This window comes from Panicum virgatum, chromosome 1K, assembly GCF_016808335.1.
Source record: "Panicum virgatum strain AP13 chromosome 1K, P.virgatum_v5, whole genome shotgun sequence".
NCBI classification, from domain to species: domain Eukaryota; kingdom Viridiplantae; phylum Streptophyta; class Magnoliopsida; order Poales; family Poaceae; genus Panicum; species Panicum virgatum.
Window position 1 is genome coordinate 47,696,331 of NC_053136.1, and position 26,049 is coordinate 47,722,379.

General features: G+C 48.7%; 1 protein-coding gene across 24 annotated transcripts; it reads right to left on the reverse strand.

Annotated features, from left to right (window-relative positions):
- Window positions 1–6,706: 6,706 nt before the first annotated feature.
- On the reverse strand, window positions 6,707–10,848 carry LOC120639354 (protein NDL2-like). Of its 24 annotated transcripts, none has more exons than XM_039915320.1 (7): window positions 10,230–10,848; window positions 9,964–10,055; window positions 8,886–8,979; window positions 8,685–8,801; window positions 8,298–8,411; window positions 8,069–8,220; window positions 6,707–7,236 (listed from the first exon to the last, which is right to left on the reverse strand). In XM_039915320.1, exons 3-7 carry the CDS (start codon window positions 8,907–8,909, stop codon window positions 7,176–7,178), a joined length of 468 nt encoding a protein of 155 aa, XP_039771254.1. In that variant the 5' UTR covers window positions 8,910–8,979; window positions 9,964–10,055; window positions 10,230–10,848; the 3' UTR covers window positions 6,707–7,175. The 24 variants fall into 24 exon arrangements, 15 of the variants coding, with proteins under 15 accessions (XP_039771254.1, XP_039771247.1, XP_039771245.1 ...); XM_039915313.1 differs by having other exon boundaries at window positions 9,964–10,077; XM_039915311.1 differs by adding an exon at window positions 9,648–9,702 and having other exon boundaries at window positions 9,964–10,848.
- Between the last annotated feature and the right edge of the window lie 15,201 nt (window positions 10,849–26,049).

Here is a 26,049-nt window from a genome sequence, read left to right on the forward strand (position 1 = left end):
AGGCGCGGCGTGGGCGGCGCCAGCAGCCCCACTATGCATCTTGGTAATACGCGATCAATAGTGCCCCCTGGTCAAAGAATTGCCTCGGCTTCTGCTACATCAATGCGGACGTCCTCCTACCGCAATGAATACAGTGGTAGGTGAACCTTAATATGGAGACCAAGCGACTTTACATACGTGTCTGTGCTTGCAGACACGTGGCGGCTTCGGACCTCCCCGAGGCGGAGTGTCGATTCCTTCCCTTGGCGAGGGGTCCGGTTACTATACCGGGGGTCCGAGACCCCAAAGGGGGTCCGGGATTCCGCGGGGACCTGGACCTCTGAAAGGCCCTTGTTTGGTTTTGGTAATTGAGTGACAACTTAGGTGGACTAATAAGTGTTTATGTTGAGATACACAGGAGATTAGTCCACACAAATACACTAGTATGAGCAACGTGTGCCATGGAGGAGAAATGGCTAAAGGTTGATGCTATGCTCATATAGTGTGATCGAGGAGCTCATTGCATATGAGACATGACATGGAGTTATGTGACCAAAGTGGAGAAGATCAAGACAATGCTTGGCTTGATGGACCGGTTGCAATGGAGAAGTGCAAGTCAAGGCTTTGAAGCGAGGGACCGCGAGCGGTGAAGCTTGGGCAAGATTTGGTGCCGATGGACCAAGGCAACGGTGAAGAGCGAGCAAGGTCAAGATCGATGGACCAAAGAGGTCATGTAATGATATGGAGTGGATCATATCATTCAAGGAAGATCAAGCCAAGTGTTGACTCATGAAGATGATCAAAAGGCTTGATGGAATTTTGTGCTTGTGTGGCATCAACATTTGGGAAGATGAAATGGAATGCGCAAGGCAAAGGTATGACTTGTAGGGCATTTCATTTTACCGGTCAAAGGTTGTGTAGAGAAGTGCATGACCGGATTTAGGATAGATGGCCGTACTATCAAGAGGGGCAAACTTGTTTGCATATCGGTCATCTAGTGCCACTTGAGCGATCTAACATTGCGATGTTGCTAGGATCGAGTGGCGTGGTGAGATCAAGTGAAAATTCTTTGAAAATGATTGTGAAATGCTAACACACATGCACATGGTGTTGTTCACGTGGTGGTGTTGGCACATTTGCAAAGGAGAAATAGTTGGAGTTGATGTTGATCAACTTTGGGAAGCAAGAAAGGTTTTTCGGTTTTCTCCGGAAATTAGGTGGTCTCTTGGAGTGGAATACTGTTTTGATCCATTGTGTTTTGGATCAAGTAATCAGTTGGGTTGTGTAGCCCTCTGAATTAGCTTTCCATAGAGTCCAAGATCACCTAATTTGGACTTTGGAGCTAAGAGTTATGACCGTTTTACCGAGGTACATTTCTGCTGGAAATATACCTGCGGACGGTCCGCTCAAGGGGGGCGGACGGTCCGCCGTTATCTCGGGTGAGCTCGAACAGAACCGTTTTGGCTCTGTTGGTGGTCCAAAATGAACTGCGGACCGTTCGGTCCATGGGGGGACGATCCGCCTTTAAAAGCTGAAACGGGCGCAGATACTTGGTAGTTTTGTCTTGGGTGTCCAAAATGAACTGCGGACCGTCCGGTCCTTGGGGGCGGACGGTCCGCCTCCTACTGAAATTTCTGGGACAGAAACACTGCGGGTTCTGTGTGTGCTCACCTTTTGAACTGCGGACAGTCCGCCCCTGGGGAGCGGACAGTCCGCCGGTAACTTCCAGTTTTAGTCAGAGACGTTTGCAAATCGGTTGGTTCGAAGTTTTGAACCGCGGACAGTCCGCCCCAGGGGCGCGGACAGTCCGCCCGGGGCTCTAACGGTCGACTCTGACACATAATCATTGAAGATCTAGCCGTTGGGTTTCAATGGCGGACAGTCCGGTTTTTGTGAGGCGGACAGCCCGCGAAAACTCTATTTTCACGGGATTTGAGTGTAACGGCTAGTTTGGGGCCTCCCTCTATAAATAGAGGGTGTGGCCGGCCATTTGAAGCGCTGAGCACCTTGGGGACTTGGTGTCTATGTGTCAGAGTGCTTGAGAGCCCTCTACTCACTCTAACTTGATAGTAATCATCCGATCGAGTGAGAGAGCGATTCTAGTGCGATTGCTTTGAGAGTTTGCATCGAGTGGCTCTAGGTGATCGTGTTGCAAGCCGGTGTGCTTGTTACTCTTGGAGGTTGCCACCTCCTAGACGGCTTGGTGGCAAGAGGCTCCGTTGAAGCCCGCAAGAAGATTGTGCGGTGCTCCGGAGAAGAGATTGTGAGGGGTATTGTGCTCACCCCGCGGGAGCCGCGAAGAGCAACTCTAGTTGAGCGAGACGTGAAGAGCAACAAGTGGTCCGGCCGGATCATGTGCTAGAGCTCGGTGTGAGCACTCCACGTGGGAGAGTGTGACTTGAGAGTCACCACTAGCAAGAGGATCGGCAGCAACCTTGGAGCTTGTCTCAACGGGGATTAGCTTGGTGGCAATCAAGTGAACCTCGGGATAAAAATCACCGTGTCATTTTTGTCTACTCTTCTCGGTGGTTTGCATTCTCCAAATCACAAGCCTTGTATTTACATTCATCTATATCTTGTGCTTGTGTAGTTGCTCTCTAGTGATTAGTTAGCTTGTGTAGCTTGCTAATCATCTTCTTGCTTGTGTAGCTAGAAGTAGAGATCCTAGTGTAACTAGTTAGCTTGTGTAGCTTAATTAGTTGCTCTTGCTTAGATTGTGTAGCTAAGCAAGTTGAGCTCTTGGATTTGGATTGTGTATCCTTGTCCTTGAGCATCTAGTGAGCTTAGGTTGGCTTTGTGTTTTTGCTCATTAGAATTGTGTAGGAGCTCCCCCGGTTTGTGAAGTACTAGTGCTTAGGCTTGTGTGACTTGGCATTAGAATTGTTAGGAGAGCTCTTACTAGCTTGGCACTCCATTTGCTTTGTGTAGGATCTTTTTGGAGGTGCCTTAGAGTTATAGTTAGAGGGGTGTAGTCTTGGCTAAGCGAATAGTTTCAATTCCGCATAAGTTTCGGTTAGCCGGCGCAATTAGTTTTAAAAAGGACTATTCACCCCCCCTCTAGTCCGCCATCTCGACCCTACAACCTCCACGGGAGGTCCGGAGCCTCCGGCTGTTCAGGCTGAGCGTCTGCTTCTTCCGGAACACGTGGTGCTCCCGGACCTTTCCCAACCAGAGGACGGATCCGGGACCGTTGACGGGTGAACAGGGCTTCCGGACCGCAGGGGTTCGGCTGCTGGACATAGTTAAGAATAACTACAAAGCTCTTCTTGCCTGGACATAGCAAGAGGGGGTACCCCAGTCCTGGGGTACCGACAGTGGCCCCCGGGCCCACCTCGGGAGAGGTACGAACCCGCGGGTGGGGCCTACTATCGCGATGTGCTTCCACGCAAATTTGATTGCGTCGGTGTGCTCATGTTAAGAGCGGGTGCTCCGGACCCCTTGGAGGCCGGAACACCGGTTGTCAGGTCCGGGTACTAGAGTGCTCTCCACAGGGCGTCGAAGGTGTAGGCTTAGGGTGCGGAACCAAGCTAAGCAGCTACACAGACTTCGGATCGCTCAGGGAGCAAGCACCATTTCCCGGACCCGGCTCTTGGCGACCGTGGCGAGCGGTCTCCGCCGGAGCGGGCCACCGGAGTGGACTTGAGTCGACCGTGGCGAGCGGTCTCCGCCGGAGCGGGCCACCGGAGTGGACTTGAGTCGACCGTGGCGAGCGGTCTCCGCCGGAGCGGGCCACCGGAGTGGACTTGAGTCGACCGTGGCGAGCGGTCTCCGCCGGAGCGGGCCACCGGAGTGGACTTGAGTCGTTGCTGACGATCCGATGAAATATATCACCGGATCTGAGAGTAAGGTGCGAGAAACCAAGCCTTATACTAGAAGGGAGCTCGGGACCTCTAAAGACAGCAGTTTTCGGATACTAGAGTACTTGTAACAGGGTAGTGAAGTACGTAAACTTAGGGTACATTACCAGGCTAAGCTACGCGGAGCTTCTCTACCCCAGGATACGAGTACTACTTCTCCGGACCAGGTCCTTAGGGGTCCGAACTGCCTTCCAGCTTGAAGGGGTGTCCCCACCTGGCCACAAGCCTGTAACTTATCTTGGATTGTTAGGAATAATAGGAAGATTCCATTTCAGAGAAAAGAATAGCTAAACCAAGGAGAATAAATGTAATCAAGGTGGAGCCTAGATAAAACTGAGAAAGAAAATCTCATTTATTATTGTGGTTGTCACGGTATACATCAGAGGTCGGGATTACGAGGTCGGACCTCTACCACTTCGGACCGTAGCTTGCCTGTTTGTGCGATAGGGCCAGAGGTCGGGTTTACAAGGTCGGGCCTTGACCGCTCTGGACTTACACGTAGGCACCACGTTATTACAAAGGAGGAATTTTCTCAGTCCTATTTTAGGAGTAACCTTCGGCTGCATTCTATACAGCATGTCCTTCTCTGATTGGAAGTGGTACCACTACTCCTAGGTTCTTCATGGTCGTCGGAGGTGAAGGCGCCCTGGATGTGCCTGAACTGCATCATCCAGCATCACCTCGGGAGCTCGGGGGGCTACTCCTTGCCTAAGAGCTGTCATATGCTTAGGTAGCATGAGACAAATTCTTTGGCTTTGAATGGGAGAGCCCCCCCTGCCGTCGCCGTCTGCCGATGGAAGCCAGCCTGATGGCCGCTCATAGTGAGCCGAAGCCAGGTCGACGCCCTTGCGCAGCAGAAGGACCGGTGCGAAGCGTGGAGAGGTGCGGTCGTTCGCCGGCTTGTCCTTGGTGCTAGCGCCAGGGGCCCCCGCGCCTGGCGGCGGGGCCCTGTCTGCAGCAGCACCAAGCTCCTCGGGCGGTGCTGGCGACGGCAGGACGACACGGCCAACTTCCTCCGGGATGGCCGTCGGCTCCAGGCTCCATGTTGAGAGAAAGCCTTGAGCCGACGTCATGCCGCTGGAGAGGAAGCATGGCCGTTGCTTGAGAGAAAACCTTGAGCCGACGTAGGGGCGGCAGCGCCCAGCGGCGCCTCCGCTGTGCGTTGCCACGCCGACTCTGAGGTGTCGCAGTGGCGACGCACAACAAACGCCGCTGCCGTGCGCCGCCGCACCGTGGGCGTTGGCGCCCCAGTGCCATGGCATGTGGCGTGGGTGACACACTGCCTTCCTTCATCTTCTCGTTCGCCGTTGCAGAGGATGAACACAGCCCTAGAAGCCTGAAGATCCAGCCAACGCCCGACCCTCCCCACGGACGGCGCCAAATGTCGTGAGATTTCTAGGGTACCCACAGCCGGGTGGTGGAACGCACCCGCCTATTCCCAGAGAGGGAGTGCTCGGGAAGGTACTAGGCGGTTAGGCTAATCTAGCTCTGAGATAGGCACACAAGAACACACGATCTAGAGTGGTTCGGGCCGCCGGAGCGTAATACCCTACATCCACTGGGAGAAGTTTTGATCTCTGTTGTGTGTGAATCTATCCTCTGCCTGGCTATGGCTCTCACCCAGCCTGAGTTTTTCTTCTAGCGGGCGCCCCCTTTTATAGACCAAGGGGTGCAGATACATAGGACGTTGGGGCCCCGACAAGTGGGCCCAACGTGACTGTGCAGCATACTGCGCAGAGTAGTCAAACGGCTACAGTGGTTACGAATCTTTCCTCCGATACGCTTCCATGCCCTGCTAGCCCTCTGACGAAGGGTGGTCTTCTCTTGTCCCATCAGTAAGGTGCCCGTTGGGGAATCGTAGCTTGCGGCGTGACCTGTTGAGGCTATTATATAGGCGTCATAATGGGTGAAGCTGAGCCGTCGTATCCACCTGTTATGGCAGACTGACAGGCGCGGCGTGAGCGGCGCCAGCAGCCCCACTATGCATCTTGGTAATACGCGATCAATAGTGCCCCCTGGTCAAAGGATCGCCTCGGCTTCTGCTACATCAATGCGGACGTCCTCCTACCGTAATGAATACAGCGGTAGGTGAACCTTAATATGAAGACCAAGCGGCTTTACATACGTGTCTGTGCTTGCAGACACGTGGCGGCTTCGGACCTCCCCGAAGCGGAGTGTCGATTCCTTTCCTTGGCGAGGGGTCCGGTTACTATACCGGGGGTCCGGGATTCCGCGGGGACCTGCACCTCCACGGGAGGTCCGGAGCCTCCGGCTGTTCGAGCTGAGCGTCTGCTTCTTCCGGAACACGTGGTGCTCCCGGACCTTTCCCAACCAGAGGACGGGTCCGGGACCGTTGACGGGTGAACAGGGCTTCCGGACCGCAGGAGTTCGGCTGCTGGACATAGTTAAAGATAACTACAAAGCTCTTCTTGCCTGGACATAGCAAGAGGGGGTACCCCAGTCCTGGGGTACCGACATCAATCAATTTTTGCAAAAGTCATAAGCAAATTAGAATACACTAAAAAAAGTATTTTCTCATGTAAAAAAATATCATTGAAACATAGTGACGCGGGATCTTGTTTTGAAACTCTAATTGAAATGAGCACAGTTGTTTCGCAGAATTTTGATTTGGACACTCGATTTTGAAACTATGCTATTTTCTGTGTTTGAAGTTGTGTGCATGCGTTCTCTTTCTCCTCCTCACATATGCATGCATGTGTGAACAACATTTGTCATTTTTCTTCTTCCCACATATGCATACATTTCCCATTTGTCCTTTTTTCTCTCTCTCTCTACCTCTCGCATGCATGCAGTCACCATAGTATATCTTTCCTAGGCTGTAAAAAAAAGTTGATTGTGTAAAATATAGGTGGTCGTACGAACATATTATATTACGGGAATTAACCGTGCCCATAAAACCGCGTACATTTTGCAGTCTCAAATGCAACTTCTGTTCTTCTCTGATCTGTCGAGAGAGAGCCGTTACTCGCTTCTCGCAGCGTTCGGCGCCTGTCTGCCCACGTATGACTTGCCATCGCCGTCCAATGTCGATGGCATGCCCGGCGGCGCCCGTGCGTCTGGCTGCGGTTCCCACTCGTACCTACCCCCTCACGCACTGGCCACTGGGTGCCATTTTGCCCGCAGCAAAAATCTGTCTGCAGCTGCTCGGCAAGCTCACAGCTGACCTCGTGTTGCACAAGCCCTTGCGCGCTGGTACTTTCCTGCGCGCTCCAGCCTGCAGGTCGATATGGTGCTCCACTCTGCAGCTGAGAGCCCTGAGAGGCCGAGACCGATCATGGACGAGCGGGCGCCAAGGAGTCGACGAGACATCCCGGGGAGCTATGTCAATCTGCCATGCACGGCCCGTGACGAAACGCCAGTAGATAATCCCTCCATCCTACTAAGAATGTAACTTTCGCTAGCTGAGTCAACCAATTTAAAGTTTCATCAAATATATATGAAGTAGTATTAACATTTATATTACAAAATAAATATCATTAGATTTTTCATGTAATGTATTTTCATACTAAATCTATTTGGAGATATAAATGATTGTATTTTTTTTATATAAATTTGATTAAAGGTTAAATTGTTTAACTTCTCAAAAAATGAGAGTTGTTTTTTTTTATATTGGACTAGGTTCATGCCCGTGCGTTGCTAAGGGCAAAATTAATTTTCTCAAAAAATATTAACTTTCATAGAATAAAATATTTATAGTGATATGTAATAATAAAAACATACAAAGATTTCTCATAGGGATTTATAATTTGCATAGGAACATGTCATTCCATTATCCTGCTCAAATTTAGCAAAATCTTATTCAATAGGTGTATGATGTGGGTTGCTACAGATAGTATAATATGTTCATCGCAATACACATAGAATGGATAATATGGTGTGGATCTTAGCAACATATTGTTTTGGGGATAACTGAGCTTCACAACTAAAAACATTTGCATAATAGTGACAATGCAAGCACAAACATAGCACATGGAAATAGATAATTTAAATAGGTGGTTTTAAAATTAAATAAAGCAAGTTACGCCATGTTATCAGAGTTTCGCGCGACTCTTCTGGAAATTATGTACAAAGCTAAAGATCATATCAAAAACTCTCTCAAAAAGAGACAAAACCTTCAACAGTATATGAAGACCCACACATTTTATCCAAAACCTTCAACAGTATATGAAGACCCACACATTTTTTCTGTACTTTGAGCTCCTGCATTTTACCTGTACTTTGAGCTCCTGCATGTCTCCATAACTTTGATTACTCCAGGCACATGTGGTCCGTACAAGCCATATCCCATGAGGAAGTACTCCATTGGTATGCATCGCATGTGGCTACTCCTCCGATCCGACACAACAGATCCACAAGCTTGCACCTGTGAGGATATGAAACTTGGCATGTAAACCTAAAAATCAATTTGTCCAAAAAGCTCAAGTGTAGGCAAATAGATACCTCCACAAGAGCACTGTATCGCCTATCAAGCTTTGCAGTCGTATGAACAGCCTCAGCATGGAACTGGAAATTCTCACTAACAAAAATTAGAGCTTCTCTATCAAGTCTTTTCTCCTGTAAATAATGGCAAAATATTGATTCCACCAACTCGGGTATAAGCTAACCACATTTGTAGCAACTGATGCTCGGATGCAAGATACACTTGAGCTTCTCTGAAGAAAAATTTAAATTTCTTAAGCTGCACATAAGCATGGGCTTACTATCCATTGAATATATTTTAAATTAGAGAAAGGCTAACAACAATGACTGAAAAGGAGACAAATAGTAAGATACATTGTGACTGGTATAATAAATAGAGAAACTATCAAACAAAGAAGAGATTTATACGAGTTGTGGCTGGAACACTGGGATCTTCGTCTTCAGGATCAAAAACTTTATTTTGGCTGCAGTGATGGACGGCCCACCAACCATGTAACAGATCTGTAACATCATCTCTATTTCTCTCTGTATCATCATCGAATATGCATCCGAACATTTTCAATAAGCAGTTAACCAAACAAACCGCTATATTAATAAGCAGTAAAATACCTTCTTGTGAAGATTGCAGCACATCCATGGAAGTCCCAACACTTGACGGACCGATCAAGATTTTTGTGTTACCGGCGTAACCGAGCAAAATAAGCTACAATGCATCATAAAAAAAATGAGAGGTTGATGTGCTTGCTGGCATAAATAATCCAAATAAATTAGGCAACTATATTCTTAATTAAGTGGTAGCATAGAAGCACAAGTTAAAATGAAATCTGCAAGTCCCAGGAGTGCTGAAAAATATCTGATATATGTCCAGTCAAATGGTTGCTATAAGTGACCTGCAAACAAAATAATTCAGTAGTATATGATTATTTGCTTCGGTCAGCTGCCCATCAATAATTATATGGATGATATTTCTAAGTATTTAGATTGATACACACGCATTGTTCCAATCAATAAGCTAAGAATATTAAATTTAGTTTTCTAACAGGCAAGGCTCTTATCAATGTAGTCCTGCTCAATATATAAGGTCAACTTATTTCGGAACCCATGCACATCCATTGATGATAACATGTTTTAGGAGTGGGTAGTTTGTTTGTTCCATTCACCACATTTAAGACATGTCCATATTATTATGGAGTATATTGTAATGAAACTACAATAAAAGTGCCGAAATTATATTTCTGGTTCACTTCGATCTTAGAGAACCTACACATATGCTGTAGTATCGTTTTTTTTCAACAAAGAATTAATAGCACAATGAAGAGCTATCAAGTAAATCAATGAACTGACAAAGTGAAAGATTTTTAATAGCCATACCTCAGTACGCATCCCATTTCATAGACCAAACCATTTCCATAGAAATTAGGCACTCCTGGCAATGGATGCATATGAATTGGACTTGCAATTAATGCCAGCCTCTCATTTCCCAAACTCCAAGGTGTGAAAGCGTTACTTGATATTCTCATTATCTCTGTGCTACTTATCATTTTTCATCTTGTACTGTATTGAGAGCTTGAGATACATGAATACGAAAAGTTCTAGTCATCCCACATCAAACCAATGTGCTAAAGGCTATCCTTTTATCATAAAGACAAGGCTCGTCTAGGAACATAGCTCATGAATTATCTCTCACCTTGATTCAACAACCTGCCGCAGATTGGGAGCACCACCTGCATGCAGGGCCCGAGCTTCTGTTGCTCCTATAGCATCTCCTTCAGATATTGACTGCACTCAATCCAATTCCAAGCTAAACACATTGAATCAGCACAGAAAAAGAACACAATTTGGATGAGTATCCAAGTTAAATGTGCAATCACCTCTCCCAGAAGGTTTTTATTCTTTACTGTATAATTACAAAAGCTACAATACAACATGATAAAATGTGAAGTGGAACAATACCTGACTTCAGAGTTCGTCCAAACGCAAGCGACAAGCCACACAGGTTCGCAGGTTGCCTCCGCAAATGCCTATATTGCCATATCCTCCCCAATCGAAATCTGGCAGGCGAGGCTACAACAGATCGAATCGGCGTGATCTCGGGGGCAGCTACGGCGTGCCACGGCTAATCAGAGGGCAGGCCGCAACATCGGAGGGGCCGTCGGCGTCGGAGGAGGCAGCAGCGTTGGAGGGAGCGTCGACGTTGGCGTCGGAGGGGGGCCCAGATCGATGCGCCCGCGAAGATCGTCGATGTCGTCATCTCCATAGAAGAAGGGATCGGAGAGGACGGCACACCGGGCACGATGGCTCCTCTTCCTCCTCGTCGGCTGATCTCGCGAGGGCAGTCTTGGAGCTGGGGCGCATCGGTGGCGCGGCTCCGGGTCCGTGAAGCGGCGCTGGCGGCGCGGCGGTGAATCGGGGCGGGGGCGAGGCGCTGGGGCGCGGCGGTGATTTGGTGCGGGGCGCGGCGGTGCGGCGGTGATTTGAATTGGGGCCAGGATTGAGGGAGCGACGCGGTTGACTTGGGATCGGGATTGAGCGAGAGACGCGGGCGACGGACGGAGGTGGATGGGGCGACCGTACGAACAGGGTTTTTTCCCAATCGGAGCCCTCCGGTTCCGGTTTACCGGACGAGTTTGACCGGTTACGGTAGAAACCGGTCAAATTCAAATTTGAATTCAAAAAACTCAGTTCAATCGGTTCGTACCGGTATACCGACCGGTTAGACCGGTTTGAATTCAAATCCAAATTTAAAATCGCATGTGTAACCGATTTGGCCGGTTTACCGGCCGGTTAGACCGGTTTACCGGCCGGTTTGACCGGTTTACCAAGTGGGCCTTAATGGGCCGTCTCATTTTTTCTTTTTCTTTTTCTTTTTTCTTTTAACTTTAAATGCCCGAAAAGTATGTTAAACGAACGAATTTTTGAGAAAATTTGACAACATTAGATTCGTCGCACCTTAAAGTATTTTTAGGAATTTTTGGGAATTTTTCATTTTTTGAATTCAAATTTGAATTTTGAATTTGGGCCGGTTTGGTACCGGCCCAAACCAGAACCGGACCGGACCGGTTTGACCGGTAACCGGTCAAACCGGACCGGTTCCCAACGGTAAGGTGAACCCTGCGTACGAAGGGGTGGGATGACGAACGAAAAAAGCAAAATTGGATCAATGACACAAAAAAAGTCACCGTTTCATAAATTTACCATCGAAACGACCGGGTACAGATTAGTACCAGCGAAAGATCCCTCTGTTTAGAAATATATCATTCTGTCAACTTCTGTTACCATTGCCGTCTTTTCTTTTTTTTTCCACTTACCCACGTGAAATGACACTTTTGCCTTTGCTGGATCTGAGTAAGAACCCAGGGACTCCCCTGCTCGTGCGCCGCCAACAGGTCCCGCCGTCGCCTCGACCCTGCACCTGCGGCCGCCGCTGGCTCCCCCTGCTGCCGCCCCCAGCGCGCCTGCAGGTACGCCGGAGCTCGAGTCCTCCTCTGCTGCTCCCTGCTGCCGCCCCCGCCCCCCTCCACCCTTCTCCCGCCTGCTCCCCTGCTCCCTGCCCTTGCTGCCGCCCCCAGCTGGCATGCTCCCCCTGCTCCCTGCCCTTGCTGCCGCCCCCACCTCGCCTGCCCCCCTGCTCCCTGCCCTTGCTGCCGCCCCCACCTCGCCTGCTCCCACTGCTCCTTGCCCTTCGCTGCCGCCACCGCGCCAGCAGGTCCCGCCGGAGCCGACTCCTCTGTCCTCCCTACTGTCGCCAGCGCCCCCCTCAACCCTTCTGCCGCCGCTCCCCTCAACCCTTCTGTCGCCTCCTCTTGGACCATGGCAAGCAGGTCGATGGCCTCTTCATCGACTGGTGGTAGGGAGATGCTCCCTCTTGTGTTTTGTCCAAAATGCAATCTGCAGGTGATCGGAGACATTTGCCGCAACGACAGGAATCGTGAAAATGCATACTACATGTGTGTAAGCATCTAGGCCCTCAAGGTATGTTTCGGTGATTAATGACAACCATTATTATGACTAATGAGTTTGTGCAGCTTAATAAATCATTATCGCTCATTTGGTCTTATGTCAAAAGAAGCCCCTCAATCTCGTTATCCAAAAAGGCGATCTCGGTATTCAACTCTTATATATGTCAAGACTAAGGATCTTTCTAGTCCTAAGTGTCATAAGGTTGAGAAGGACACTTAGGTTAGTATAGGTTTTATAGTTTTGTAGTGATCGCACTATTAAGAGGGGTTAAGGCTAAGTAACTTGAGCATGGACATGGTCATTTGAAAATGGATGCACACAATGGTCACTCAGGTTTCTAGAAGTTCAAATAAGTAGTTCTCAAACTATATCTCAAGAATATTTGGATTTCATTCAAGACTCAAATCAGAAAAGATAAAATCAGAAAAAGTCTATACACCGGTTTAACCGACGATCTCAATTTTCTATACGTCGGTTAAACAAAGTCAGCAGAGTCTGGACAATTCAATACACCGGTTAAACCGACGTGTTTGAAATTAACGTCGGTGCATTAGTCCAGAGTTGGTTTTTCCAGGGCATTTCAAGTTCTATACACCGGTTAAACCGACGATATTTAAATCAAGACGTCGGTGCAATTGACCAGTGAGATGGTTTTTTCAAAGGAATTCAGAAGTTGTACTCACCGGTTAAACCGACGATAGGTTTGAGTTAACGTCGGTGCAGTTGTCCAGAGACTTGGTTTTTCAGTTGATCAGTGGACAACTACACTCACCGGTTAAACCGATGATACGTCGGTTAATCTGCCCAAGTTGTAACGGCTAGTTTTCAGAAGGGGTAGTTTACATTCATCGTTTAAACCGACGATGACTATTGGAGGTACGTCGGATTAACCGGCGCTACGCAGTTTTCTGGCAGCTTTTCTCTAACGGCTCTATTCGTGTGAGCTGCCTATATATACCCCTCCAATGGGTCATTTTGCCACTCTTGACACCAGGCAACATCCATACACTCATACTATAGTCAAGAGCCACCTTGAGCTTCATCATTCACAAATTTATTCATTCAATCAATCAAGAAGCAAGATTAAGGACTTGAGTAGAGAGAAGCTTGTGTGCATCTGCTCTTGGTGATCGGTTCTTGCTCAAGTGAAGGCCTTAGCTTGTTACTCTTGGTGATTGGCATCACCTAGGCGATCTTGGTGATCGAGGTGTTTCTCGCGGAGCTTGCCAAGGATTGTGGGAGCCCGGAGAAGAAGATTGTACGTGGCTTGATCTCCACCACGCCGGGATGGTGAATAGAGACTCTTAGTGAGCGCCCTCGTCTCGGTGACTTGGGAGGTGACAAGACTCTTTGTGAGTGTCACAACGTGGATTAGGGGTGTGTGCCAACACATCGATACCACGGGAAAAAATCCGGTTGTCTCTTATCCACTCTCTTTATTCAAGCATTTTCTTTCATGCAATTTATTCATGTGCTTGACTTAGAGATCATAACTTAGCTCTACCTTGCTAGGCTCTACTTCTCTTTTCTCTCTCTTAGCTTGTGTAGGTAGCTTAGTTATCCGGTTGGTGAATTGGTGCCTTACTAGCATTGCATAGGTTAAGGTTGCTTTACTTTGTTTTAGAAATTGAAAAAGGCCCAATTCACCCCCCCTCTTGGTCCATCGATCCTTACAATTGGTATCAGAGCCTCGTTGCTCATTTGGATCATTAGGCTTCACCGCCTAGAGCTATGGCCAAGATGGGTGGTTCGCCTCCTCACTTCGAGGGCAAGAACTTTGCCTATTGGAAAGTTCGCATGGCCGCATATCTTGATGCGATTGCCCCCGAGGTGTGGTTGGCCACAAAAACCGGGTTCACCGGAACTCCCTCCACGGAATAATTAAAATGGAATGCCAAGACTAGAAATGTAATTTTCGAAGCCATTAGTGAGGAAGTCTTTGCTAGAGTTAATGGCATGGACTTAGCAAGTGATATTTGGAAGGAGCTTATTGAAATTCATGAAGGCTCCACTAAAGTTCGTGAGAAAAATATCACTTGTTTAGAGCTAAGTATGATTCCTTTAAAATGCTAGCTCATGAAAATTGCAATGATATGTATTCTCGCTTGAATGTCATTGTCAAGGACATTAATGCATTTGAAATATCCAAAATTGACAGTGCCTCCATCAATCGCAAGATTCTCATGCTCCTCCCGAAGCCCAAGTATAACATCATCAATGCTATGCTTCAAAAGGAGAATCTTGACACAATGGAAGTGGGAGAACTTGTGGGCGAAATTCGCGCTCATGAAATGAGTATCCTTGGTATGTCCGAAGAGCCAACTTCAAGCAAATCAATTGCTCTAAAGACCAAGGCAAACAAATCCCGCAAGCTCAAAATGATCAAGCAAGATTCAAACTCAAGCAATGAAGAAGATGATCATCATGAAAGCTCATCCGATGTTGAAGAAGATGGAGAACTTGCTCTCATGATGAGAAAGTTCACTCGCTTGAATGACAAGATCAATAAGAAGGGTTTCAACTTTGACTCTAAAAAGGGAATGTTCCGGCCAATGGATGTCAAGAACAAAATTTGCTACAATTGTGGAGAAAAAGGTCACATCCGTCCAAATTGCCCCAAGCCGGACAAAAGAAACAAGGATAACAAGAGCAAGCATCGCCATGATTCAAGCGATGATGAAGAAGAAGAAAGGAAGAACAAGAACAAGAAGGTTGGGAAGAAGAAGAGCCATGACAAGAAGACCAAGCTCTTCCCAAAGAAGAAAGGGTACACCAAGAGAAGCTTCTTGGTGGAAAAACAAGAGTGGGTAACCGATGTCTCATCAAGCGAAGATTCAAGTGATGAAGAAGACATCATCACCATCGCCCTCACAAATGAAGAACCATCACTACCTCCACCTCCAATGTGCCTCATGGCCAAAGGTAACTCTAAGGTATGTGAGAGTGAAGAAGATAGTGATGATGAGCTTGACCCTAATGAGTATGCTAACCTCATTAATGAGTATACATCCGTCATCAAGAGGGAAAATGGCAAAGTCAAAGTTTTTGAGAGCACTCGTGCCAAGTTAGAGCTTGCCCACTCCGATTTGCTTGGCAAGTACAATGACTTGCTCAAAAAGCACAATGAGTCACTTGTACTTGCTAAGCAAGTTGAAGAAAGCCACAAAAAGTTTAAACAAGAGCATAGATAGTTGGCTCACAAGTATCAAGAACTTGAATTTGCCTATGAAGCAATTGACCCAAGTCTTGAGAACTTTGCTCATGAAACTATTGAGAAGGTCAATGCTTCTACTTCATGTGATGACCTACTCATTAATGCAAATGCTACTAATGCTTTGCCCGAGCTTGTACCTTCTAGGGAAAAGGAATTGATGGATCAAGTAGCAAGCCTCAAGAGTAGTGTGGAGAAGCTCTCAAGAGGAGAATACATCCACAAGGAGATTCTCTTCAACAATGCCCGTGACTATAGCAAGAGAGGTCTTGGTTCATTTCCGGAGCCAAACATAGCTACTACTCCTTCTCCGGAGATCAAGATTAGCTTCATCAAGGAAGTTGGTTCATATTGCCAACATTGCCAAGTCACCGGGCACCACACTAGGGAGTGCACTTTACCATCACGTCCTCTTCCTAATTTACCCAAGAATTACTCATCAATGTTTCAAAATAATCATTTTCTCTTGAGTAAAGTGAAGGGCAAGGTGAAGGCCAAATTCATTGGCAAACTCACTAAGGAGTCAATGAAGAAACTCCCCAAGCAACTTTGGGTCCCAAAAGCTCTTGTCACACATGTGCAAGGCCCAAAGCTTGTTTGGGTTCCTAAAACTCAAAAGTGATTCTCATGTGTGTAGGTGAACTACAAAGCGGTGGAAAACATTGGGTATTTGATAGCGGTTGCTCTCAACACATGACCGGCAATGATAGCATGTTCACCACTCTTGAAGACCCCGGAGATCATGAACATGTCACCTATGGTGATAATTCAAGGGGAAAAGTTTTAGGTTTGGGTAGAATAGCAATTTCTAAAGATTTATCTATTTCTAATGTTTTGTTTGTAGAAGCAATTAGTTTTAATCTTATTTCAATTGCTCAATTGTGTGATCTTGGACTAACGTGTGCCTTTGACAAGAATGGTGTTGTAGTAACTCATGAAAAAGATAAGTCATTGGTATTCACGGGGTTTAGGCATGGCAACATTTACTTGGTGGATTTCTCTTCAAAGCAAACAAGCACCATGACATGCCTCTTCACCAAGTCTTCTCTTGGATGGCTTTGGCATAGAAGAATTGCTCATATTGGTATGAGCAACCTCAAGAAAGCCCACAAGAGAGGGATGATCACCAGCTTGAAGGATGTCACGTTTGACAAGAACAAGCTATGTAAAGCATGTCAAGCCGGGAAGCAAGTTGCAACACATCATCCCATCAAGACGATGTTGTCTACCTCCAAGCCGCTCGAGCTTCTACACATGGATCTCTTTGGTCCAACTACATACAAGAGCATTGGTGGTAACCTCTATTGCCTAGTAATTGTTGATGATTTTTCACGTTACACTTGGGTTATGTTTCTAGGCGATAAGGGTGAAACTCCGGAAATCTTCAAGACATTTGCAAGAAGAGCTCAAAGGGAGTACAACTCCCCAATTGTGAAGATCCAGAGTGACAACGGCACCGAGTTCAAAAATATGAAGATTGAAGAATGGTGCGATGAAGAGGGCATTAAGCATGAGTTCTCCGCTACCTACACGCCTCAACAAAATGGAGTGGTTGAAAGAAAGAACAAGACACTCATCACCCTAGCAAGAGCAATGTTGGATGATTATGGCGCGTCCGAGAAGTTTTGGGCGGAAGCAATCAACACGACGTGTCATGCATCCAACCGAGTATATCCCCACCGACTCCTCAAGAAAACTCCATATGAGCTCATCACCGGGAAGAAACCAAATATATCCTACTTTCGAGTCTTTGGTTGCAAATGTTTCATCTATAAGAAGAAAAGGCTTGGTAAGTTTGAGAGTAGATATGATGAAGGTTTCTTTCTTGGTTATGCATCAAACTCCAAAGCATATAGAGTATTCAATCAAACCTCCGGGTTAGTTGAAGAAACATGTGATGTGGAGTTTGATGAATCTAATGGCTCCCAAGAGGAGGTTGTTGGCTATGAAAATGTAGGTGATGAAGAGATTGATGAAGCTTTGAAGAATATGTCCATTGGGGATATCAAGCCGGAAGAGGTGCATGAAGGCAATGATCAAGGGGGAGGACCTTCCTCATCTACACCAAGCACCTCCACGGCACCCCAAGTAGATGAACATCAAGAAAAAGATGATCCACTACCTCAAGAAAATGTGCCAACGCCAACACCCCAAATCCAAGAACAAGAAGAGAAAAATGTTCCACCACAAGCACAAGTCACCCATGATCCACCCCAACAAGCATCCACGCAAGTACCGCTAGTGAAGCATGGTCGCATCTCCAAGGATCATCCAATTGGACAAATCATTGGTAGTCCTTCCAAAGGAGTAAGAACTCGCTCTAAGCATGCTTCATTTTGCGAACATCACCCGTTTGTTTCTTGTATTGAACCCACTAGCATAGAGGAAGCACTTGAGGACTCGGATTGGGTGATGGCCATGCAAGAAGAATTGAACAACTTCACCCGCAATGAAGTTTGGGTCCTCGAAGCTCCTCCGAAAGACAAGAATATCATTGGCACTAAGTGGGTCTTTCGAAACAAGCAAGATGAACATGGGGTGGTGATACGCAACAAAGCAAGACTTGTGGCAAAAGGGTTTTCTCAAGTCGAAGGTTTGGATTTTGGTGAAACTTTTGCTCCGGTCGCAAGACTTGAAGCTATCCGCATCCTTCTTGCTTACTCTTCACATCATAACATTAAGTTGTACCAAATGGATGTGAAAAGTGCATTCTTAAATGGCGTTATTAACGAACTTGTTTATGTTGAGCAACCTCCCAGGTTTGAAGATCCGAGGAATCCTAATCATGTTTATAGGTTGCACAAGGCACTCTATGGACTCAAACAAGCTCCAAGGGCTTGGTATGAGAGGCTTCGTGATTTCCTAATCATGCAAGGCTTCAAGATCGGGAGGGTGGACACCACTTTGTTCACAAAAGACGTCAACGGGGATCTTTTTATTTGTCAAATTTATGTTGACGATATTATTTTTGGCTCAACTAATGATTTACTAAGCCATGAGTTTGCTACCATGATATCTAGGGAATTCGAGATGTCCATGATTAGCGAATTGACCTTCTTTCTTGGTTTTCAAGTCAAACAAATGAAGGAAGGGACATTCATCCATCAAGAAAAGTATACTAAAGATATCTTGAAGAAGTTCAAGATGGATGAGTGCAAGCCAATCAAGACACCCATGGCAACTAATGGGCATCTCGACTTGGATGTGGACGGTAAACCAGTTGATCAATCCCTCTATCATTCTATGATAGGGTCTTTGCTTTACCTTACCGCATCTAGGCCCGATATAATGTTTAGTGTGTGCTTGTGTGCCCGCTTTCAAGCTAACCCAAAGGAATCACACCTTTCGGCTGTGAATAGGATCCTTCGGTATCTCAAGCACACCCCTAGCATAGGCTTGTGGTACCCCAAAGGCGCTAGCTTAGATCTCTTGGGATACTCGGATTCGGATTTTGCCGGAAGCCGTGTGGATCGCAAGAGTACCTCCGGGGGTTGCCACTTGCTTGGGCGTTCTCTAGTTTCTTGGTCGAGTAAGAAGCAAAATTCCGTGGCTTTGTCCACCGCGGAAGCGGAATATATAGCGGCCGCTGCATGTTGTGCCCAAATCCTATATATGAAGCAAACCCTTTTGGACTTTGGTGTGAAACTAGATAGGATCCCACTCCTTTGTGACAATGAAAGTGCCGTAAAAATTGCCAAGAATCCGGTTCAACACTCTCGCACAAAGCACATTGATATTCGCCATCACTTCTTGCGTGATCACGAAGCCAAGGGGGACATTTCCCTTCAAGGCGTGAGATCCGAGGAGCAATTGGCGGATATATTCACAAAACCTTTAGACGAGAGTACCTTTGTTAGGCTAAGGAATGAGCTTAATGTGTTAGATGCGGCAAACGTCATGTAAGTTGCCATGACATATAGAAAAATGCATACATATAGGACACTTGTCTAACCATGGTAAGATAGTGATGAGCAAGGGTTTAGCTAGAGGTGGTGGTCCACTTGTTTTCCTCTAGGCTTGTAGAAAGGCTCATCATGAAGAAGCTTCCCGTGGGTTCAAACTTGACAAGTAGAATTTAAATTCTTGCTATGCATTACTTGTCATATAGATGTGCACTTCATGTTTACCTTACTTTCGCATGTGGTTGTAGCTTGCATTATCATTGCATGCGTAAGAGTCACAAAGGAGATCACTTGATGAAAATGAGACTTGTTTCATATACAAGATCTTAATTCATGAAAAGTGAAAAGAGCAAAGTGTTAGGTGCGTTATTGCCTAGTGAGCAATGTCATGATGAGTTTGAAGCTTTCTATCTTCAATATTCCTATGACATGGCTCATACATTTTATTTGGCGTTTTTGTCTCTCTTGCGGCTTTTCCTTGTGTTTGAAAAGAAAATTATTTAAGCGAGTATGCTATCCTATTTATTTTGAGGGGTAAAGTCGTCTATGCAAGTCCATTAACTTGAGTTTATTTGAATCTTATAAGTTTATTGGACTAAGCATAGAAGAGTGAGCTGAGTGAGGGGTTTTCGGCTTCACCGGTTAAACCGACGCTCAATGGATTTATACCCATCGGTTTAACCGGCGTTACTAAAGTTGGGTCTCAGCTTAGGCAGTTTCAGGCGTTTAACCGACGTATACAAAAGTCAGAGCATCGGATCAACCGGTGATCATAAACACATATCAGACCAAGCAATCAACCGGTGTTAGCAGCGTTCAACCGATGAGTACAAAATTTAAATCATCGGTTCAACCGGCGTTCAGTTTCAGATCTGCATGAGTCTCGGGTGAACTGCACCGACGCAATCAACCGGCGCTCAAACCCTAGGAGTCGGATCGACCGACGTTAAGGAAAATCGCGGGCCCACCTGTCATATATGTCTCTTGCCCGCGCTGCCGGCCTCTATTTCCTTTCTCCCTTCACGCCGCCGCCGCCCGACTCGATCCTTACAACGCCGCCGCCTTCCGTTCGCGCCGCCGCCGTTCCTCCACACCGCCGCCGTGCGCCCGCGCTGCCACCACCGTGCGCCGTTCTCGCACGCTCGCCGCGCCGCCCGCGCAACCGCTCTGCACCGCCTGCGCGCGTAGCCGCCGCCGCCACTTGCACTTCACCCCTGCGCCGCCCGCACGTGCCTCCATCGCCAAGTGCCGCCGTGCTCCACGCCTCCACGCCATCCACGCCGCAGCCGCAGCCTCCACGCCTCCAAGCATCCACGCCGTTCACGCCGCAGCCGCACCCGATTAGCGCTCACTAGGTGTTCGAGGATTTGACTGATAGAGATGGGTCGCGAGAAGAGGAAGGGGAAGGAAGTCGTTGTCGAGAAGCCCGCTCGCAAGCGGACTCGTGCAGAGAAGGAGGCCGAGAGGGCCGAGATGGTGGCCAAGGCCACCGAGGAGCTGGCATCAGGCCGTGCTCGTCCGTTCAAGATCAGGGAGGACCCCAGAGGTAGAGGCAGAGGCAGAGGCAGGGGTATGGGCAGAGTCAGAGGTGCCAGGGCCACCAGAGCCGCGACAGCAGTAGCAGCAGCGACAGATTCAGATGGTTCCGACTCAGAGGCAGCATAGTCAGAGGGGCAGAGTTCTCCACAGCAGTCGTCTGAGGGAGGTTCCCCGCCAGCGACAGAGCGTCGCACTGGACCGAGGACTCGGGGAGGACACCAGCCACAGGAGACCCTATGGCTGGGCAAAAAACCCGATACCCGAAGCCCGAACCCGAAAAACCCGAGCCCGAACCCGAAAAACCCGAGCCTGAAAAACCCGAACCCAAATCCGGGTTTCAGCCCACGGTACCCGAAATTAGTTCGGGTAATTCGGGTTTTGGGCCACGGTACCCGAAATACCCGATCTACCCGAAAAATAGATAAGCCCATTAGCTTCATTGTATTCAGCCCAGCCCACCAACAGTTCAAAACCAAGCCCCCTATCTAACCCTAGGCAGCAGACCGCCAGACACCACCCCCCGCCGCGCCCCCCACTCCCGCGCCGCCGCCACCAGACCCCGCGCCGCCGCAGCCCCCAGACCGACGCCACCAGGACCCCGCGTCGGCATCGTCGCCCCCCACGCGGCCACGCCAGGTCGCCAGCCCCAGCCGCCCACCGCGCCATCGCCCGCCGCCCCATGCCCAATAGCACGAGCAGCGGCTCCCCGCCGCCATCCATCGCGCCGACGAGGCGAGGCCCGGCCGGCAGCCCGGCACCGGTGCTCGCGGCGATGTCACGGGAGGCCAGGAGAGCGAGCACGGTGGCGGCGGAGGATGGGGAGGGGAGGAGGCGAGATCTGGGCGGGGACGGGGGAGAGGACGAGGCCACCGCCCACCGCCCCATCCACACCTCCCCTCGCCGTGGAGCTCAACACCGGCGACGCCCTATACGCGCTCCTTTCCACGCACCTCCCATGCCTCGCCTTCCTCTCGCGCCGCCTCACCCGCACACGGCACACCATCGCCGACTCCTTCCTCTGCGTGCTTCCGCCCGCACCCACTCCTCTTCTCCGCAATTCGGGTTGTCCGGGTAAACCCGAACCCGAACCCGAAATGTCGGGTACCCGAATTTTCGGGTTTTGATTATTTCTAGCGAATTTCAGGTTGCAGTTTTCAGAACCCGAAATTTTGAAAACCCAAAAAACCCGACCCGAAATTTTCGGGTAACCCGAACGCCCAGCCATAGGAGACCCGCAGGTCCGTAGCAGCAGCAGCTCGCAGAGCCGAGGCCCTAGAGGCCGAGCGCGCAGTGTTCCGTATGGACACTGTTGTGCGTCTGGAGCCAGGTGTGATGCTCCAGAACTTGACCCGAGCCAATGCGGCCAAGGTCAAGAGGATCAGGTGGAGTGTTGAGGAGGAGGTCTGGTTCCCAGTGACCCGAGACAGCAGAGTCAACAGGAGGTTCTGGACTCTGCTACAGGCCAGCTTCTACGAGACTTACCAGCGGAGGGGCCACCGGATCTTCCCGCACAGGGTTCTTGACTGGGTCTCACTGAGGACAGCCGCAGGGGGAGCAGACGTGAGAGCACACTTCGCTCACTTCAGAGGACTGCCCAGGCTGCTAGAGATGGAGCAGAATCGTTATATCGAGGACTGGGTCAGAGTGTTCTACGCCACAGCATGGATAGCTCCTGAGCGCAGAGCCGTGCACTTCATGTTTGGAGGGCAGGTTTTTGGTTTGTCGAGAGCGACCATTGCTGGTATACTTGGAGTTGACCTGGTCGACGTCTCGCTGCACGAGAGGGTTTACGGGGACTCAGATCCACCCCGCAGGGCGATGGTTGGCGGGATTGCTCCTTCTCACGAGGCGATCTCTCAGTGCTTCCGCCAGCCGTTCCCAGCCTCTTATGCCAGAGTGCCGAGCTTGCTGACTCCAGAGGCATACGCTGTTCACATGGCACTCCGGAGGACTCTGTTACCGAGGAGTGGCTACCCAGAGGGGTTCACAGGTTTGCAGCAGCTCTTGCTCCTACACATCCTCACTCACGAGCCATTTGATATAATTGACTTTATTCTGGCTGAGATCGAGGATGTGATCACAGATGGGATGGGTGTGGTGCGATAGTTTCCCTATGCGCACTGGATCAGTTACATATGCTCTATGATAGTGCCAGCAGAGTCACCCATCAGCGCCCCTTACCGTCACGATGAGGCTCCCAGGTTCCCTGTCTACCGACCCACAGCTCCACAGGACAGGAGGAGGGGCAGACACGCAGATAGAGCTGCGATGGCTCGACTATCACCGGAGGTACAGGCACGAGTGGCAGAGGAGGATGAGGCACTCCTGGCAGCGGAGGCACAGCTTCCCGGGGGAGATGATGAGATTCACTGGTCTGAGCTTGAGTCAGACTCCTCCGAGGACGTAGAGTACTTTCCTCCAGCTGCCCCAGCCAGTCACGACCATGAGGCAGGAGGGTCCGGAGAGCCAGCTCCTCCGACTTCAGCAGCTGCTACAGTCTCTGAGTCCCAGGTGACTCAGCCGTCTGAGCTCACTGCACTACTACAGTAGCTCGTGACTCAGCAGAGGGGGGACCGACTTGCTCAGGAGGAGGCCAGGAGAGCCCATGAGGCTCAGATTGCGGCTATTCAGAGAGAGGTAGCCCGAGAGCGTGCAGCGACAGAGGAGCGTTTTGTCGGCCTCATTGACAGAGTTTCACAGAGGACAGACGCTCAGTTCCAGCAGATGCAGCAGGGCATGATGGCGATGTTCGGGATGATCTCTCAGCTTTACTCTCACACCAGACTCGCCCCACAGCAGCAGCAGCCCGGACTTCAGGGTGTTGGAGCACCTCAGCTTGCAGTCACACCAGCTCCTCCTCCTCCAGCCCCTACTGCAGCTCTAGCTACTACAGCGACACCGGAGACCACGTTCTCGATGTCCGCACTCTTTGGATCTGCCGGTCGTCCGCTCTTTTCACCACTGCCAGCGACCACACTCTTTCAGGACTCACCGTCAGCAGTTCAGTCGGTCGCCCTCCCTACCTCACTTCAGGCAGCACCTTCAGGGGGAGGAGCAGTAGAGGAGTCCCTGCTTCCACAGTCGACACAGCCGGCAGCCTCAGCGGTCACTTCTTCAGATGTTGATACTTCTTCTGCTGGCCCGGTTACGACTTCTACGGATCCTCTACCAGGCAGTGCCAGCACGAGAGCCTCCACGACAGTCACTCCCCCAGTGAGCTCAGACCCAGACCAGCAGCTTCCGTCTGTCACCGAGGGTGAGGGTTCTCCGTCCGACGACGACGACGACGACCCGGACCGCTTCCTCGCCGTACCACGACAGCACGACCCGTAGCTCGCCTTTTGGTGCTTTGATGCCAAAGGGGGAGAGGTGTTAGGGGGAGCCACAGAGTTAGGGGGAGGGTAGAGCTAGAGAGAGCTCGTAGTTATCAGGACTTTGATTCTTTGTATCACATTTGGTGTTAGTTCATGGATATGTACATTTGTCGCTTGAGTATGCCGTGCTTTGAGACATATCTATGAATTTCGTTTGAGCCGTTGAGCTCTTTGGTCCTTTTTCGAGTTTGCTTGTGTTTATCCTGTTTTATCTTTCCCGCTCTCTCGTTTTTTTATGTTTGTGTTGTCATCAATCACCAAAAAGGGGGAGATTGTAAGCATCTAGGCCCTCAAGGTATGTTTCGGTGATTAATGACAACCATTATTGTGACTAATGAGTTTGTGCAGCTTAATAAATCATTATCGCTCATTTGGTCTTATGTCAAAAGAAGCCCCTCAATCTTGTTATCCAAAAAGGCGATCTCGGTATTCAACTCTTATATATGTCAAGACTAAGGATCTTTCTAGTCCTAAGTGTCATAAGGTTGAGAAGGACACTTAGGTTAGTATAGGTTTTATAGTTTTGTAGTGATCGCACTATTAAGAGGGGTTAAGGCTAAGTAACTTGAGCATGGACATGGTCATTTGAAAATGGATGCACACAATGGTCACTCAGGTTTCTAGAAGTTCAAATAAGTGGTTCTCAAACTATATCTCAAGAATATTTGGATTTCATTCAAGACTCAAATCAGAAAAGACAAAATCAGAAAAAGTCTATACACCGGTTTAACCGACGATCTCAATTTTCTATACGTCGGTTAAACAAAGTCAGCAGAGTCTGGACAATTCAATACACCGGTTAAACCGACGTGTTTGAAATTAACGTCGGTGCATTAGTCCAGAGTTGGTTTTTCCAGGGCATTTCAAGTTCTATACACCGGTTAAACCGACGATATTTAAATCAAGACGTCGGTGCAATTGACCAGTGAGATGGTATTTTCAAAGGAATTCAGAAGTTGTACTCACCGGTTAAACCGACGATAGGTTTGAGTTAACGTCGGTGCAGTTGTCCAGAGACTTGGTTTTTCAGTTGATCAGTGGACAACTACACTCACCGGTTAAACCGATGATACGTCGGTTAATCTGCCCAAGTTGTAACGGCTAGTTTTCAGAATGGGTAGTTTACATTCATCGTTTAAACCGACGATGACTATTGGAGGTACGTCGGATTAACCGGCGCTACGCAGGTTTCTGGCAGCTTTTCTCCAACGGCTCTATTCGTGTGAGCTACCTATATATACCCCTCCAATGGGTCATTTTGCCACTCTTGACACCAGGCAACATCCATACACTCATACTATAGTCAAGAGCCACATTGAGCTTCATCATTCACATATTTGTTCATTCAATCAATCAAGAAGCAAGATTAAGGACTTGAGTAGAGAGAAGCTTGTGTGCATCCGCTCTTGGTGATCGGTTCTTGCTCAAGTGAAGGCCTTAGCTTGTTACTCTTGGTGATTGGCATCACCTAGGCGATCTTGGTGATCGAGGTGTTTCTCACGGAGCTTGCCAAGGATTGTGTGAGCCCGGAGAAGAAGATTGTACGTGGCTTGATTTCCACCACGCCGGGATGGTGAACAGAGACTCTTAGTGAGCGCCCTCATCTCGGTGACTTGGGAGGTGACAAGACTCTTTGTGAGTGTCACAACGTGGATTATGGGTGTGTGCCAACACATCGATACCACAGGAAAAAATCCGGTTGTCTCTTGTCCACTCTCTTTATTCAAGCATTTTCTTTCATGCAATTTATTCATGTGCTTGACTTAGAGATCATAACTTAGCTCTAC

Excerpts from the sequence above, each read along its gene's own strand:
- LOC120639354 (XM_039915320.1), bottom strand. The coding sequence starts at position 8,909 with ATGTGCTGCAATCTTCACAAGAAG. Across the intron at positions 8,802-8,885 it reads GCTGCAATCTTCACAAGAAG|AGAGAAATAGAGATGATGTT; the intron begins GTATTTTACTGC and ends ATGATGATACAG. Across the intron at positions 8,221-8,297 it reads GATACAGTGCTCTTGTGGAG|GTGCAAGCTTGTGGATCTGT; the intron begins GTATCTATTTGC and ends ATATCCTCACAG.